Source organism: Canis aureus, chromosome 10 (assembly GCF_053574225.1).
Source record: "Canis aureus isolate CA01 chromosome 10, VMU_Caureus_v.1.0, whole genome shotgun sequence".
NCBI classification, from domain to species: Eukaryota; Metazoa; Chordata; class Mammalia; order Carnivora; family Canidae; genus Canis; species Canis aureus.
Genome location: NC_135620.1, coordinates 75,831,251 through 75,849,456, shown reverse-complemented (window position 1 = coordinate 75,849,456; position 18,206 = coordinate 75,831,251). Strand labels below are relative to the sequence as shown.

General features: G+C 52.3%; 1 protein-coding gene and 1 non-coding gene across 2 annotated transcripts in view; both read left to right on the top strand.

Moving 5' to 3' along the window:
- C5 (complement C5) overlaps window positions 1-12,037 on the top strand; it is a 75,273-nt gene extending 63,236 nt beyond the window's left edge. Inside the window, exons 34-41 of the mRNA XM_077913127.1 lie at window positions 328-430; window positions 813-887; window positions 1,003-1,108; window positions 1,942-2,025; window positions 2,871-2,960; window positions 5,840-5,923; window positions 10,754-10,892; window positions 11,493-12,037. Of these exons, the coding sequence (XP_077769253.1) occupies window positions 328-430; window positions 813-887; window positions 1,003-1,108; window positions 1,942-2,025; window positions 2,871-2,960; window positions 5,840-5,923; window positions 10,754-10,892; window positions 11,493-11,634 (823 nt within the window). The 3' untranslated portion in view covers window positions 11,635-12,037. The remainder of the gene's footprint in view (window positions 1-327; window positions 431-812; window positions 888-1,002; window positions 1,109-1,941; window positions 2,026-2,870; window positions 2,961-5,839; window positions 5,924-10,753; window positions 10,893-11,492) is intronic.
- LOC144322860 (U2 spliceosomal RNA) lies at window positions 3,259-3,449 on the top strand. Its single transcript, XR_013388472.1, has one exon. It is a non-coding gene; the product is annotated as a U2 spliceosomal RNA (small nuclear RNA).
- Window positions 12,038-18,206: the final 6,169 nt, after the last annotated feature.

The following is an 18,206-nucleotide window of genomic DNA, read 5'->3' as shown; positions in this document are numbered from 1 at the left end:
AAAAAAAATAAAGTATTGGTCAAGTGAACCAAGAGATGGACTAGATGACCCAAAGATCTCTTGCAACTCTAAAATATAGGGATTGCAATGCATGGGTTATAGAGAAGCAGGTAAGTGGAGGCCTGAATAAAAATTAAAGCCTACTAAGAAATAAGGCCTTGTCTTAAACAATCCTGTCCACTTATTTTCCTTTTCATTATCTTGTTTTATGAAGTGCTTTGGATTTTTCTGTATGTAAATTTCTTGTTCATTTTTTTCACTCATTTCTGATCTGGGATTTCCTTGTCCACTTATTTACTCCATTTCCTAATCTCTGATTTATTCCAGCTACAAGCCCAGCAAAGAAGAATCATCATCTGGGTCCTCCCACGCCGTGATGGACATCTCCCTGCCTACCGGAGTCAGCGCAAACATAGAAGACCTACGAGCTGTAAGTGTTCTCTTACATATTGTTCTGGATGCTGGGTTTTCTTTACTGCATTCTCGTACAGATAAAGCTATTTCCTTTTCATTTTAACATATCACTTTCATAGAATCACCTAGAATATTCTTTCCAAACCAACAATCGACCTTGGTTTTGATTTTTCAAAGTAAAGTGGGGGCGCATCCTGGCCCAGTCTGAACAAAACGTGAGCGCGTATGACTACATGTCCAGACTTTTTCAAGGGGGGGAGCTGCTCTTCGACTTTTTGAATATTGGATTACACCCCATGTCTAACACCCCCGATATCGGGTGAACGCATTTAAACAAAAAAGATCAACCTTAAAAAAAAATAATGAAATTAAATGCGAGCTTTCCTGTCCTCGCTCAGCTTGTGGAAGGAGTGGATCAGCTGCTCACTGACTACCAGATCAAAGACGGGCATGTTATCCTGCAGCTCGATTCCGTAAGTGCCACCTCCTACCCGCGCCCGTTTCCCATCACTACCCGGAACTTACGGGCTTAAGGCGCTGAGTCTCTTCTCTCCCATAATTTCCTCAATCCCTGAATCTACTCAACAGATTCCTTCAGATGAGTTCCTTTGTGTTCGATTCCGGATATTTGAGCTTTTTCAAGTTGGGTTTCTGAGTCCTGCCACATTCACGGTGTACGAATACCACAGGCCAGGTAATCCCTCCGACTCTCTTCAGGGGCCTTCCTCACAGCAGTCATTGCATCGCTCCTTTCGGGAGAAGCTAACTTACCTCCCCCATGTCTTCAGCCCCCCAGAATCAACCACTCCACCTTTGGTCTCATCATATTTTGCAGAGAGCTCCGTTATAGCCGTTGTCACGTTGCGTTGTAGCTATTTGTTGTCATGTTGTTCTCACCAAACCCAGACACAACGTTTTCATCCTTGTGCCCCTTCAGATCCAACACAGTGTTTGGTGCATAACGTGCATCGATAACTGTTGAATGAATGAATGACCCCCACATTGGATCACTCGGTCTTTTCTGAGAACACTACATGATCAGAGAGCTCTTTGGTCTGCAAGACAGACAGCTCCACTTTAGACAGTTCTACTTGTTAAAAAAGATTCTCGAAATGAACCAAACTCTCACACCCATTCATTCTAGTTTTATCTTCTGAAATCACACGGAACATACCTGGCCCCTCCTGCACTGTTCTCTCCAGCCTGAACGATTACAGGCCTCTCTGTAGACGCTCATGTAACACAACCTGTCTCCTCTCATTCGCCGAAGCATCAAATATCTTGATTCTAAGAAATAAATATCGAACAGTAAAATTTCAAGCACAGAAGGGGAAATCACTCTGAGGGAGGGTCGAGGGGGCCACACCAGAAGAGACGAGTCACGATTTAACCTCCCTGCACCTAAGTCACAAAAAGAAGGGTTTGGAATAACTGACCTCCGAGGCCCCCTGGGAGAGACCCACTGAGCCATAAATGTGCTGTGTGCTAATCACGGCCCCGCTCCTAATGACGCTTTCATTGCCGCAGATAAACAGTGCACCATGTTCTATAGCCCATCCGGTTCCAAACTGCAGAAAGTCTGTGAAGGAGTAACGTGCAAATGCGTAGAAGGTAAAGTGCACATAACACGTTCAGGCCGCCTGCTTGTGCAAAGACGCCGCTCGTCATCCGGGGCTAATGGGCCCACCGTCACGTCTCGGGAGCAGAGGTCTCCGCTGATTCCTTGGATGCTGTAGAGCTGCTCCTCAGCAGCGTCTGAACACCCCGCTAGTCCCTACTGCCCACAGGCAGAGAAGCGCCAGCTAGACGAGTGTTGGACGGCCGAGGGCTAGCAGCGTGTGGAGCTGTCACATTTCCCCGGGTCTGTTTAATGTGACAGGCCCAGGCCCCCGGTCTGAGAGAACAGACGCTCAGGATGGAGCCACTAGCTCCTTTCTTTGTCCTTTTCTCTTTATTGTTCAATTCCCTTCAGTTGTCTATAAATCCAAGGCCGTCTCCTTGGTCAAGGAAGAGACCCAGAACTCAACAATGATCAACAACTGACTCCCTGAGGGTCTGGGTTGGTTCGGGGTTTACTTTGTTTTTCAAACACCATCGCATTTTCATGTTTCTCAGGTACTGATTGTACCAAGTTATAGCCAAGAATAAGTCCAGTTATCATTGTGGTTCCTTTAAGGGACTTTCAGTCATACCCAAAATGGGAACTTTTCTTCCTTTCTTAATGGAAGCACATGAATATGGGGTGACTACCCATTCTAAGCCTCTTGTTTTTGTTTGTTTTGTTGCTTTACATAACGATTCACCTCATGGAAGAGGGAAAAATGGACAGGTCTTGGCACCTGGCATGTGTTAGGTCCTACTGGGTTGTCAGGGTTTCTGCACACTGTGTTTGCTGCCAAAGGGAGTGTCTGCCTCTTTATGTTAATCTAACTTTTACCATTTTTCACAAAATCCAGCTGACTGCGGACAAATGCAGGCAGAATTGGATCTGACGATCTCTGCAGATGCGAGGAAAGAAACCGCCTGTAAACCAGATATTGCCTACGGTGAGTTCAAAATTTCTATGTAGAGTTTTATTGAACATGAAATTTTATGAATGCGCGATCAGAGAGATCAACAACTTTCCACAGTGAATTTGGATCCTACGTTCCATGTGTTCCCTTGAAAGAAAACACCATGGATTTTCAGCATTAACCTGCAAGATTACCTGTCCTGCAGCAAAGAAATGTGACTTTCATTTGAAATGACAGGAGTGATGCACGCATGTAGCCAAGACACTTTACTCCAATAGATCCCATCAAATTAAACATGTCGAGTTAAAATATATCCAAAGAGAACTTCTGAATCACTTCTCGGCCTTCTGGCTAAGATCAAGGGTAGTATCTGTTCTTGTCAGTTTAACATCTGATACATCCTCTGTCCGAGGAGAATATATTAAATGGATTTTTGGGATTAGGAGATAGAGTAGGAGTGTGGGCCGTCCACTCCACGCATTGACCTGGTATTGCGGGACTTCCAGGAACGGTGCCCCCACTCCGGGGCGGGGAATAAAGGTCATGTAAGAGTAAAAAAAAAAAAAAAATATGAGAGAGAGAGAGAACTTTTGAGAGGCCACAAAGGTGTAAGATTTCATTCAAGCAGAGGCAGAGACAAAGGTGGTTTAGGGGCTTAGAATTTTTTTTGAAAAAAAAATTTTTTTTCCAAACTCCTTTCAAAGACAAGGTAAAAATATCAACAGTAAATCATTCTAGGGGGATCCCTGGGTGGCTCAGCGGTTTGGCGCCTGCCTTTGGCCCAGGGCGCGATCCTGGAGTCCCGGGATCGAGTCCCGGGATCAAGTCCTGCGTCAGGCTCCCGGCATGGAGCCTGCTTCTTCCTCCTCCTGTCTCTGCCTCTCTCTCTCTCTCTGTATCTATCTCAAATAAATAAATAAATAAATAAATCTTTAAAAAAATAAATAAATCATTTTAAACATATGCAAAATCGCCATCTTCCTCTTCAAAAGGAATATCTTCTGGTTGTTCAGAGCTAAGCCAAACGCCCAAGTGTGGTTGTAGTCCTCCTAAGTTCAGAGGATTCATTCCTTTGTCTTCTGTCCACGGTTTCTAATGTTTATTTCTGGCTTTATTTTTTTTTCTTTTTTTCTTTTCTTTTTTTTTTTTTGTAGAGAGGAAGAGAGCGTATTGTACACTATCTCAAACCTTTTAGTGTGTATTGAAAGTAGGGTATTATTTATAAAAGAAAGAGAAGTACCGTGAATTCAGCGCTGTGTGTCTACTGATTGTTTTCATATATGGTTTCTCACTGGGGTCCCACAAGACCTCTTTGAGGTAACAGAGAATCATCTATAGTTTGCCACTGAAGAAACTGAGGCTCGAGGAGATTAAATAATCTGTTCAAAGTCATGCAGGAAATAAGTAGTAAAACTAAGACTCATCTTGGTCTCCAGCATTACTTCCATTGCATTACACTGAACTCTCTTACTGGAAATACAGCCCTCAGAATGAACTGGGTACGGCTTATTGTGTTTCCATAGACTTCATCTTGATATTTTAAAAAGGTTTTACTTAATTTTTTTTTGTTTTGTTTTACTTAATTATTTGAGAGAGAGAGTGAGAAAGAGAGAGCACGTGAGCAAGGGAGGGGAGGGCAGAGGCAGAGGCAGAGGGAGAAGCAGACGCCCCGCTGAGCAGCAGCCCCACCTGGGACCGGGTCCCAGGACCCCGGGAGCTGACCTGAGTTGAAGGCAGACACTTACCCGACTGAGCCGCCCAGGTGCCCCCTGATTTTCTTTAAAGAGGCTAAAAAGCTGCCTAACTCAGCCAAGACCCACTGCGGTTTTTAAGATACATTGAGAATTGAATACTATGATGCTTTAATAAAAATTTCACTAAATTATTTATCTCCTCCATTTTAGAACTATTTTTAACTCTTAAATATCAGAAAAGTACTTTAACAGACAACCAATGCCATCTGGATTTAGTTTACTACTTTCAAGAAAAGACTTGTCTGTGTTTTTTTGAAGTCCAGGGGTTGGTATTGGAATAATAAATAGAAATGAAAGAAAATAGTTCCCTCCCTCCTCTTAGGCGCATAGTAGGCATTACCCATACCCACCACGGAGACTTATAAATCTGATATTCAGGACATTTTAAAATCTGTTTTAACTACTAATTCATTTGGCCTTTGGTTCCGGCACAGAGAATTCGTTCATTCCTCTTGCTAGCTAGGATCTCAAAAATGGGCGAATCTCTGAGGCCATTCACTCCAACCCCATCAAAAGCAAAAATGAGAGGAACTTTTCTTAGACTACACGGAAGGGATAGGTCCCTTCAAGGTGCTCAGTCCAAAACTGCGATCTAATACCGTGGATTAAAAATCGATGCCTGGATGAAAACAGGATAGAGAACGTCTCACGTCAGCTGCCAGTCCAAGCAAAGATGAGTCAGATCACGGAATCCTATCAAAATCCAAAGATCGAAGCCCTGGGGGGTATCCGCGGAGTCAAGGCGAGGGAACCCGAGGCCCACGGGCAGGCAGGACTGATGGATAAGGGCCCCCCCGTGGGCACGTTCCCCGTGGGCATGGCCGCTAACCCTAAAGGGCTCTAATCTGAGCCTCCCGTCGGACGAGGCGTGTTTTGTCTGTCTGTCTAGCAGGCTTCGGTCCTTTAGTTTGATGCTGCTCTTCCCCTAGTCAGCCCGTCCTGTGACCGTGGCCGGGGCTGATCACTGAGTGGAATGAATCATTAGTCACGATCAGTAGAAGCAGATGGGGGTACTCAGGAGGTGCGAGAAGAGTCACCTCGGGGGCCCGTAAGCGCGTGAGCTGGGTTTCATTTCTCATTTGTTCGATAAACTCCGGTTTCACTGGACGTGGCGGCAGTGATGTTAAGCTTGCATCCCTGTGTTGTTTCTTCCACCAGCTTATAAAGTCCATATCACATCCATCACTAAGGAAAATGTCTTCATTAAGTACACTGCGACCCTCCTGGATGTCTACAAAGCTGGTAAGCATTCATTCGTTCACTCATTCATTCATTCATTCCCTCAACAAATATTTAGTACTTACCAGCTACCGTTATGTGAGACATTATATTGATAGACTAGGCATTACATTAGACACAGACAACACAGCTTGGACAACGCGGCCAGAGCCCTCGCCTTCATAACATCAATATTCTGGGGCAGCCCGGGGGGCCCAGCGGTTTAGCGCCGCCTGCAGCCCCGAGCGTGATCCTGGAGACCTGGGATCAGTCCCGCACTGGGGTCCCCGCAGGGAGCCCGCTTCTCCCTCTGCCTGGGTCTCTGCCTTTCTCTGTGTCTCTCATGAATAAATAAGTAAAATCTTTAAAAAAATAAAATAAAAAATCAATAGGCAGAGTGTTCAAGGAGACACATTCAAACAAAAAAAGAATAGGAACAAAGTAAACCTTTATCAACTGTAACAGGTAGACATCTAAGACACGTCATTCACTCATGTGAGAAACTCCTTCAGTGCGATACCAGCGTCCTTTAGGGGTGGCATTAGGAGTTAGCCATTTTCTTTTTTTTTAGATTTTATTGGTTCATGAGAGACACAGAGAGAGAGAGAGGCAGAGACATAGGCGGAGGGAGAAGCAGGCTCCCTGTGGGGACTCGATCCCGGGACCTGGGGTGCCGGCCTGGGCCGAAGGCAGCCGCTCCACCGCGGGGCCCCCCGGGGGGTCCCAGGAGTGAGCCATTTTTAAAGGGATGGGGTGGAGAGGAAACCAAACATGCAAAGGCCCCGAGACAGCAGGTGACCTGGCACCATCAGGAGCTGAAGGAGCCCCTGAGTGACCGAGACCGGGAGACACTGGTATGAGATGAAGCTGAGACATGGGCAGAAGCTGGGCCCCCCCAGGGGTCTATAAGGCATGGCAAGAAATTCGGATTTTATTCTAGAAGTCCAAGGGGAAGCTATTTAATACAAGGTTTGAGGCAGGCAAGTGACATGATCTGTTTATGGTTTTGAAAGACCATCCTGGCTTCCCCGTGGGAGGGATCAGAGTAGAAGCGGGGAAACCAGGTCGGAGCATCTGTGAAGCGCAGAGCGGCGGGTTAGACGCCAGGTGAGGGTCAATGAGGCTTTTAATAACCAATACAATGAAATGAATTCATGTGGAAAATAACATATAAAACACTGTAAACTATGTTCCTTTTTATTCTCTAATTAAACTAAGCTGTAAATATTTCACAACTACTTGTCAAATTATATAAATGGTCACACAAAGGATTCCTTAAAGCATTCTAAGGATTCCAAATAAGTTTTCTTATTTTTGAAAATTGTCGGTTCTTATTTTGTCTGACTCAGCACAGGACTGCCCCGTCTGAGCTTTGATTTGACAGTGAGGAACCGCATCAAACTTTTCCAATTACATCTTTATTCAATTGATAGTCTTTACACGACGTAGAATCTCAATAAGCAATTTCTCCTAACAGCAATAATATTGTTCGTGGTCCCCAAGTCTCTCTCAGCTTCTGCTAAATTGGTAGTAATTACATTCAAAATGTTTCTAGTCCTTCGGACCCTGTCTGACATTTTTAATGTATTATTATCGTCATCATCATCATAATTATTATCATATTATTTATTATTATCAGCGAATAATAATTAACAGATAATGTAGCTCTATTACCAGCTAAATCATGACAACAATCTACTGAATTTTTGAAATTTGAGGATTTATTGAATATTTCGCTTTCCTGACTTTCTTAATTTTTATTCCCCTTCAACCCTGAGAGTTTTACAAACACCTTAGATGCAGTTTTAGGATTCACAAATTTTTTTTAAGAACTTAGAAGTTCATCGTATTTTTTTTTTACTTTTGTCACTAAAACAAAAACATTTTCGTATAACTAGCTTTTCCCTTAAATTGATTTTATTTGGTTTTACACCAAATTTATAATCATGCTTGATTTTATAACAGCTCTTGCTCCAATTTCATAGTTTCCTTTATTTTTTATACAATTCCACTATTCTTTCTCTAATCTCTGAGCTTATTAAAGCTGAAATATATTTTCTTGAACATCTGAAGATGGTATTGACATAACTGCTAGACTATCATGAGCAAATCACCAACACATATCGATCCACTTTCCAAATATTTCCTCCTATCCCACAGCATCTATCAAAGTGAGCCAATCGGGCTTGGTAGGATTTCCAAACTGCCTTTGTGATGCTAGCACTACCAGCTGCCTGTCAAAATCCCAATATTTTTCCAGTTTTCATTATTGCAATTTTTAAAGCTTTTCCTATTATGACTTACTTTGGCCTAGTGTCCTATTAGGTATGTCGTAGGAGACACTAAATTTATGAAGATAATATGTAAGGTGAGTTTTTGCTTGGCTCGCATCTATGTAGTGTCTAGAGACACTTGGTACCTGCTTGGTGGGTAATTCAGTTGATGCCAAATGGAACAGCTGGGAATTTCAGAATTTTTGCTGAAGCCTAGCTCTCCTCTAACATTCTATTTGCACCAATAAGGTGTTCACATAAATATTCCTCATTGACTCCTTTTCTCTCAAACAGTTTGATATGTTGCTCTGTTGTTGCTTCCAGTACCTTGCAATCAATAAAACCCAATAAGTTATCGTCAAAGTTTCCATTTTTAAATTTTATGTGACTTTTATCACTTTTTATATTAAGTAGTCGATTTCTCAAGAACGATTGAAATTTTGTCACCTTATTTATATTTTCCAAAAAGTTGTGTTCTCATTTCAGTAGATAGAAATTTTGCAGTCCGTAGGACCGCAAGTCTACATTGTACCTTTATGTTTATACTGATTTTCTTCTCCTTTGAAATTCTTTCGAGGGTTTCAAGTACAAAAATGCTTGAGCATTTTTAGCCATAGACTAGAGTTAGCTTCTAATAAATGCTTTCCAAATCTATTTGCTTGATCAATACTCTGATAAAAAAGAATGCTTTTCTGGTTTTTATTATTTCAAATGTTTCACTGTATGAAATCGATTTGTGATATTATTCTATTTTTTTCTCATTGATGATCACATTTTTTTTTTAATCTGAACCATGATTGTCGCTCTGATGAAAACAGGTGGTTAGCACTCTGATCTTCTCACAGGGCGGGAAGCACCGTTTGCAACCAGCTTTTACATTCTAAGGGAGAATAAGCCATTCCTATTTTTACTGAAATAATCAAGTGCTCTTCATTCTGGAAATACAAATTATTTGTCTGATGTTGTACCAATTCTTGCATAGTATCAGAAGACACTCCAGGTTGTTCTGGAATATTGCACAGTATCAGATGAGTTCCAAGCTGTAGTTTGTTTTTTTTTTTTTTTTTTTTTTATCAGTATCATTTCTTCTTTGTCCTCCTGTCTGTCTGGAAGATTCATACTTATGACGTTTAAAAGAAAATGTTAAGAGATTTTTGCATACTTTATTATCTCTTCATTCTGGGTGTTCATTTTTTAATATATATAAATTTTAAATTTATGTAAATATCAGAACACCACCTATTTACCACTTACCCAAGAATTGCTGCACACGAACAACAAGCCAAACTAAAAACTAAACTATCCAGAGCAGAGGGCAACCATGCAGTTCAAGAATAATGATGAGCAAAAAATAAAAATTAAAAAAAGTTAATTAAAAAAAAAAAGAATAATGATGAGCTGATGTTTCCCCTAAAACACAGGGGGCTCAGAGTAAAGATGTAAATGGGGAAAAGGTCCGTGACCGTAGAAGCTGAGGTTAGTTACCTAGTCCCTCTTCTGAGTAGGCTGCAGATTTCCACAGCAAAAGGCTTTTGAAAATAATAGTAAGGCCCCAGCAGCAACACTGCTACCCTGACGGGGCCGAGCTGGTAAACAGTGCTGGGGATGCAGCTTAGGTCCTGCTGCCTGGGGAAGTCATGTCCTCACAGTCATCAGGGGAGAAACATCGGCTGGAGCGTAGGTGTGCACACTCGAGGTTCACCGTATATGCAGTCACTACTACGTCTAGGTTCCGAAGTTTTTTTAGGATTTAATGATTCGGATGACTCTGTCCGAGTTAAACAGCTGACCCCCAGGTCCGAGTCTATAGCAATGGCTCAGGCCCAGGCCCCGCCTCAGGGAGTTCCCAGCCTCGCTGAAGACACAGACGCATAGACGCCAACATTGTGACAGAAATCCAGGTACGGTGGGAGGAAGGGAGAGACAGCGGTTTACCACGAAGAACATCTGGGGTGTTTGCTGGCGACCTTGAGAGGTGCAGATGCACCCGGGTGCAGGGCAGCCCGGCCTCAGGGGAGGGGATGCGTGCCCGGTAAGGGAGCCTGCGTCCCGACTCCTCCCGGGTTCCTCCCCTGGGGGTCCCAGAGTTCCCCTCTTTCAAGTCCTCCAAGTCCTTTCACACACCCTTCGCGTCTCTACAAAGCCGGTCATTGCCAGCAACCAAATAACCTTTTCATCTTGTTATGTGACATTTGGGGATTAATGTTCAACCGTAGAGAAGGTCTTGCAATTCCCGGTTCTACGGGAGGAAGAAGTGCTTCCGGCGCGCTTCTCGGGCCTAGGCCCTCCTCACCGTTCACGGCCTCCTGCGGGACTTGTACGGGGTGGGTTTTAGCGTCGTCCCCACCTTTCGGATGCGAGGTCTGAGCCTTCGCCCGTCCAGGGCCCCACAGCCAGCAAAGGGCAGCGAGCCTGGTTCCAGATCCCAGAGCCATAACCGTAGGGACGCTGCCCCTCCCCGGCAGCCGCTCGGCATCAGCTTAGACCCCTCGGTCACCAGCCGGACGAACTGGAGTTGTTAAGGCGCTTGTGCTCACGGCGTCGTGACATGCATGTGATCGTCCACTTGTGTGTCTCCCAGGCGAGGCCGCTGCCCAGAAAGACTCTGAAATCACCTTCATTAAAAAGGCCACGTGTGCGAACGCTGAGCTGGAGAAAGGAAGACGCTATTTAATTATGGGTAAAGAAGCCCTCCAGATAAAACACAATTTCAGTTTCAAGTAAGTCCTACTGGAGTTTCTGCTCTTCCCTTCAAAACCAGGCGTCATTTATTCTTAATTACGTGTTTCCGCTGTGTCCTGCTGTCAACCAGCAGCCCACCAGTTAGGAGCCTAAATGCAATGGTGTGAATTCACACTTGATCTAAGGCCCAGAAGCAGTGAAACACGCGAATTTAAGACAACGAACCACTCAAAACGCAGAGGGCGGCTGAGTGCTCACTGATCAATGAACCCTGGGGCCCGGGTCTGACGACGCCTCGAGGGCGCTCATCCGACCCCCCCCAACATCCACCCCTCAGTAGGGTCTCAGACGACATGTTCTGTTTGTAAGAGAGAAGTGTTTATGCATTTTATTGTCTCTTTTTGAAAAATAGGGCTTGAAACAGATACTGTTCCTGCCTTTAATCGTGGGAGCCCCAAGCAGTTTCCTGGGGTTTGGGGGTGTCCTCCCTGGGGGGGCGGTGAGCAGAGCCCGGCTGACCACGCGGCCGCGAGGGGCCTGAGCCACCCCAACAGCCGGGGCTTCCAGGGCTTCCGGGGCCGTGGCCCCCTCTCCCCGCGGCCGCCGCGACGCTGCTCCATTGTCCTTTTTCTCGGCAGGTACATCTACCCCTTGGACTCCTCGACCTGGATTGAGTACTGGCCTACGGCGGACGCCGCGTGCCCAGCCTGCCCGGCATTCTTGGCCAATTTAGATGAGTTTGCGGAAGACATCTTTCTAAACGGCTGTGAAAGCTCCTGAACTAGTTGAGCTACGCACAGTTTTCACCCTGGGCTCTTGCTGCTGAAGGGTCTTCCTTTCCTTCCTTCCTTTCTTCTCTTTTTCCTAAAAACCATTCACGGCTGGTCTTAGTGGGAAAGCTCGCTTTCCTTAGAATTAATGGCACTTGCTTTAACTGGGGGATGATTTTAAGAGCTGTAACTTTCGGAAATAACATGGCCTTGGGGGGCATGGAGACAGAGCCTCCTTCCAAGGTTATCGGACACCAGATGCAATAAAAATCGGAACGGCTCCTAGACCCGCCGCTCAGGAATGCTTGCTGGGGACGCAAGAGTAGCCCCACTGAAGTGTGGTATCTTACCATCACATGGCCTTTGCTTGAAAGAAAACACCAAGGAACACAGAATGGATCATTAAAACCTGACTTTGCTTTCCGTGTGCAGAACCGGGGGGGGGGGGGGGGCTGTTATTTCACGCCGGGGCCGCTTCAACCCCCCAGGAGGCGGGACGGGTGGACAGAGCCACAGCGCAGACCCGGGAGGCCTAGCGTCAGGGCCCTCAGCAAACAGACGGTGGGAGGCCCCTGCCCTCCAGTGCCCTCTCCTCACCCTCGTGGGGATCCCCCCCCCCGCAGCACCTGGCCATGCCCCCGGGACTTGCTCCGGCCAAGGATCGCTGCCCTGGAAGGCAGGCCGCGGGCAGCAACCTGGAGGAGAGGGACCGAGTGGGAACGGGAAGACTGTGTTCTGGCCCCAACCAGGTCCCCGGGGCCCGCCCGATTTGTAAGGACGTTGATTTTTAAGTGACATTTTGGGGTAGCTCTTTGATCTCGCGAGGGAATCTTCACGCAGGGCCCCACTCAACGTGTCAAGCCCCACCCCCACCCCCCCACCCCGAGGTGCAGGGCTGTCATGGGCCCGCTTTAGCTTTACGGACGGGGACGGGAGGCCGAGAAGGGTGCCGTTGCCCGCTTAGTGCGGCCGAGCCCGAGAGCGGCCCGTCCGGCTCCGGGCACACACGCCCGTCTTGCACACGGTTACGTCGCGCCCGTTGCTCGACAGTGGCCTCAGACCCAGGCGGGTGCGGCTGGAGCCTCTCGCCGGATTTACGCAGCTCCGCGGAGACCTCCCCAGGTGACCCACGGAGCAGCCCGGCCGTCAGGGTGACTGACCGAGGACAAGGCCGCGCATGGCCGAGGGGAGCGGCTGAGGCGTGCAGGGCCCTGGCAGCAGCGCCGAGGTCTCCGGCTCCCGGGAGTGCGGATCTGTTCCTGCTCCCGTGGAAGCTCCCTCGGCAGGTGCAGCCCGCGGCCCGGACCCTGCCCGGGGGGAGGGGGGGTCTGTGTCCCAATGGACGCTGCTCGCTGTCCAAGCTTGGGGCAGCCTTCGCGGTGGGTCCCCCGTGGCAGGGCTTCCAAACAGCCGCCAGACCCCGCGGCCGCGTCGCCGCCAATCCAGCAGCTTCCCCCCACCCCGCTCCTCCCCGCGGGCCCATCAGCCCTGGTGCTGGCACCCCTGGGGGCCCCGGGGCCAGGCTGCACCGTGCTGTCCCCCACGGCTGGCGCGGCCCGACGGGGAACATCCCCGGGAATGCGCAGCGGAAGGCCCGCGCCCGAGGCTTGACCTTGCCCCGCAGGGACCGTGGCAGGCCCTGTGTCCCCGCGGCCTGGGAACTGGGGGCTGAACGCTCAAGGCCTCTCTGCTGCGTGAGGAAGATGTGGCCCCGCAGGCCGGGCCGGGGCGCTGGTGGCCTGGTGGCCTCGGGCAGGATGCGGCCTGGCTGCAGGGGAGGGGACTGACCCTCTGAGGTCCCGCGTGGAGGAGCGGCAGCCTCGTGCTGTCGGCCAGGAAGGGGGTGGCTCGTCATCTCGTGGTTCGGGCAACGTTCTTGTCCTATTTTCTGCTCAAACCTGATGCTGAAAGAGTCGTGTTCCTCATCCTGACCCATGTGTCCGGTGCTGGTGCCGTGTCCCCCTGCGGCGCAGCCTCAACGGCAGCCTGGTCACCTCCGGGCCGCCCAGCAGGCTCATGGGCCCGGCGTGTCGCCCACACGGGGCACAGCCGTGCGCCCCACCAGTACTGCAGAGGTCCCCGTGGACCCGCCCCGGGGCAGCCCCGCCAGATGCTCCCCACGTGCAACTCGGCACCGGCCCCATGGGCGTCTCTGCTCCCACACACCTGGCCTGGGGGAGGGACGGGCGACGGAAGTGAGGGACGAGAGCCCTGCGGGTCCCCTCTGCCGCCAGGCCCGCACCCCAACACGGCCTCACCCCCCGACACGGCCGCCTCCCCACAGGCCCCCCACCACAGGATCTGTGTGCACCCCCACGTGGGCCCTGCGGGGACACTGCCCGCCTCCCCCTGCCTCCGCGTCACCTGTACACACCCACGTCCTCTCCAAGGCGCCAACCACAGGACGGGGGGGGGGGTTCCAGGGGGACCGGGGGGTCGCCCGGCCATCTGCACCTGCTCTGCCTCCCGAAGCCTCTGCTCTCACGCCTGTAAGCCAGGAGGTTAGTGGCCCCACTGCCGGGACCCCCGCGACACATGTAGGGAGCGACCTGCCGGGCCACGCAGGAGGCCTTCGGGGGAGCACCTGCGCCTGGGCCGCGGCCCCGCCACGCTGTGCACCCTCGGTGGGGTGGTGGGCGGCTGGGCCCGAGCTTAGGGACCCATTCCACGCCTTCCCTCGCCCGCACCGTCGGGCCCCCTGCGCCCTGGGCTCCGGCGCAGTCACCGTGAGGGCCTGACCAGGGTGGGCGTGGGGTGCAGCGAGGACCTCCGCATGACGTTAGGACGCGGCACAGTTTAAGCACAACTTGAGGAAGTCTCGCTGCAGGCCCCCCACCCCCTCAAAGGACGCAAACGTGCCGATGGACACGAGGCGTCCTCCCGCGGGCCCCACAGTTCGGGAGGTTCAGGCGCCCGGGAGTGCGGCAAGGGCTCGGCCACTTAGGCGTCCCCTGACTCCCGCTCAGGTCCCGATGGGGCTCCCTGGGTCCTGTCATCAGCCCCCTGCCCAGCTCCCCGCCGACGGCACAGGCCAGGAGGGCCCCCGGGGAGCCAGGGCCACCACCTGGCAGCAGCACCTGGCGTGTCCTCCCCTGCGTGCCCTCCACTCCCCAGGGCCTGGGCCCGACGGGTGGCTGCTCCTTCCTTATGTGCCGAGCGTGCAAATGAAAACGGCCCCTGGGGTGGCCGCAGTGTGTGTGTGTGTGTGTGTGAGACACAGGACGCGGTGGACGTGCTACCACGGGGCACCGAGACGGTGAGGACGTAGGACCTGCCGTGGTCGGGGACCTCCCCAATGCTCCTGAGGTCAGCAAGCCTGTGAAGACGGAGCAGCGACATCAGCCAGGTGGGGCTGCAGGGTTAGGAGCCGTGTCCGCTGTCCCCCGCGTCGGGCCCTGCTCAGCGCGGAGCCTGCTTCTCCCGCCCTCCGCCTGCCCCAGTCCCGCTTGTACTCGCTCTCTCTGTATCAAACACATAACATCTTAAAGGAAAAAAAGGACAGACAGACAGACAGACAGAAAGGCAGGTTCTCAGGCCTCACCCTGGCCCTGCTGAGCACAGGCTCTGAGCCGAGCCTAGAAACGCACACTTTAAAGCGCTCTCTGGGGAGAGCCCGGCAGGCTAGGGGTGCCCGGCTGACCCCGCGGGCCCCGCGCCCAGGCCCTGCCCCCTGCCCCCTGCCCCGGGGCCACGGAGCTGGTCCTCAGAGGGCAAGGCCTGGAGCCAGGCGGGGCCCTAGCAGGCCACCCTTCACGGACCGGCAGGGGGGACGGCGGGGGGCAGCCAGACGCGGTGGGGAGGTCGGAGGCCCACGAGGCCACGACGGGGACCGCAGGCTGCCCTCGCAAGGCGCTGGCAGACGTGCCCAGGGCACATCCCGGCACCTGGGAGACCCGTTTGCCCTCCAAGCGCTGCCCAGGTGTTAGGTGTCTCTTGTGTCTTTTCCACCCGTGACTCTGAATGCACTAGCAACCCCGTGGGGCGGCGCTACTGCCACGGTACAGAGGAGTAAAGTGGGGAACAGAGAGGCTGAGCACCCCCGCCCCCCGGGAGCGCTGAGCCTGCAGGTGGTGGAGGCCGGATTCAGGACTCTGGACTGTTCTGCCCCAGGGGTGGTTCCCGCCGTCAGGAAGCCGGCGGCCCCCTGAGGAATGCAGGCTCCGACCCGCAGCGGTGCCCACGCGTCCTCCCGAGTCGTCAGCGCCTGTGGCCGACCTGGACGGGGCACCTGGGGGCGCCGAGCGGCTGTGCGCGCAGCCACGAGGACAGGCCTGCGTTTCTGGAGCTTCTGCAGAGACGCACCTGAAGCTCCGACCCCGTGACCTAGGCGGAGGCGCTCCAGTGCTGAGCAGATCCTGGCCCAAGCCCCCTTGTGTCCCCGGCTGGCACAGCCTCCTGCCTCCCAGCTGGCCTCTGGGACTCGGCCTCACCCCGGGAAGAGCTCCCCGGTCGCCCCAGCTCCCGCGGCCACACCGCGTTGGCGCAGCAGGCGGGCCGACCAGGCCGCTGACCTCGGGACGGGCGCCCGGAGGACGGAGGACGGGGACGCCCGAGCCCCGTGGCAGCAGCTCTAACCCGCCGCTCGGTGTCTCTAACCGCCACGCCCCCTCCCCCAGGCCAGACACTCCCTTGGCCCCTGGGATTCGAAAGTCGCCTGAGAAATGAAACCTGACCTCACAGCTTCGCAAACCACTTGGACAACAGGCGTCAAGACCCAAAGTGGGTGTGTGTCCCCTGTTCCTCCTGTTGGTTATTTAGAACAAATTTCCAGGGGCGCCTGGGGGGCTCAGCGGTTGAGGCTCAGGTTGTGATCCCGGGTCCCGGGTTCGAGTCCCATGTCAGGCTCCCTGCATGGAACCTGCTTCTCCCTCTGCCTGTGTCTCTGCCTCTCTCTGTGTCTCTAATGAATAAATAAATAAAATCTTTATTTTAAAAAATGCATAGAATAAATTTCCAAAAGGGTGGAGGTGGGGGGTGGAGTGGGGTAGGGCTCACAAACAAAGATCTTCTGGGCAGGATTAATTATTCATTTAATAAATATTTATTGAATTCCTCCTGTGTGCCGGACACGGTCCTAGATGGTGTGACCAAGGTAAACAAGGTCCCCTGCTCTCCAGGAACTACATTGCAACTGTGGCAAAAGGCAATAAGTACCTACAGAAATGAGAAAAAATAACCTCTTTACAAAATTCTCTGCAGAGAAATAAAATCAGGGCGTGTGGTGGGGAACAACCGGTGGCTGCTCCTGACCAGGGGGTCGCAGGGTCTCCGAGTGTCGGTCAATAAGATGATCTTAAGCTGGTCTTCACCTCGTGACAAGGAGCAGCTGTAGGAGGGTCGGAGAGGGCATTCCAGAGAAAGGCCGTGGTCCGGGACACAGGGGGGCGGGGGGCAGGGAGGTGGGGGGCAGGGGGCAGGGGTGCGGGGGTCGGATCCCTAGAACACTGTGCTCTGCGTAGGCGAGGGTGTGAGACCAGGCAGGTGAGGGAGGCCGGGAGCCACTGAGCTCTTGCAGCTGGTGTCACCAAGTGATGGTGGCTTGAACTAGCGGGGACACGGGCAGCCCCAGGAGAGCTTTTGGAGGTGGGACAAGGAGTGTGGAGGGAATAGGGGCGGGGAAATCGAGGATGCTTCGGTCCCCGACTTAGGCTACAGGTGCCAGGACACGCGGGGAAGGCAGGAGGAGATACAGATGCGCCAAGTGGGAAGGGAGGGCCTGATGGCTTGAGCTGTGCCCCCCCAGGAGCCTCCCCCCGGCCCCGCAGAATGTGACCTGCTTGGGAAATAGGGTGATCGCAGGTGGAATTGGTCAGGGCAAGGGAAGGCCGCGGCGGGGCGAGGATGGCCCTCACTCCGACAGGGCCGTGTCCTTGTAAGGGGACGGAGATGCCCACACAGACACTCGAGGGAGAGCAGCCCACAGCGATGCTGATGTGTGAGCGACTGGGGGGACACAGGGGGGCACCCACAGGAGGGTGCGGGAAGCGGGACACAGAGCCCAGGGGCGCCAGGCCTGGCCACGCAGATGCGACGAGTGCTGCGGGTCCCGCAAGGGCAGCAGGCAGTGGTGGTCGTCCGCTCTGACCACGGTGGGGACAGTGGCCCGCGGGCTGCCAGACGGGGACGACATCAAAAGCAAGGCCCGGGGTCCTGCGCGCTCTCCCTCCTGGCCAGTTAACGGCCCACGGCCCAGGGAGTGAAGCACCCGGCCCGCCCCGGCCCACCCGCCCGGCCGCCCAGGCTCCGCTCCGCCTCCCTTGCTCCAGGCCCACGAGCCGAGGGGCGCGGGCGCAGGCCACGGGCCGCCCTGGACGCCGCTCCCCGGCAAGGCTTCCCTCAGGCTCCTCCGAGGCGGCATCCCCGCTGCCACCGCCTGACTCAGTCTCCCCACCTGTAGAGCCGCCATGCCCTGGGTGGGGAGGACGGAGCCCGGCAGAGGGCCGGCCGAGCGCAACCTCTTGGCCAAGGCCCGGGCCAGGCTCCCAGCCAAGGAAAATTCTAGTGGAAAAACGAAGACAGGATTCCAGGTTTATGAGTCCCAGACGCTGAAAAACAAAACTGCTGAGTTGTCTCCTGAGTTAG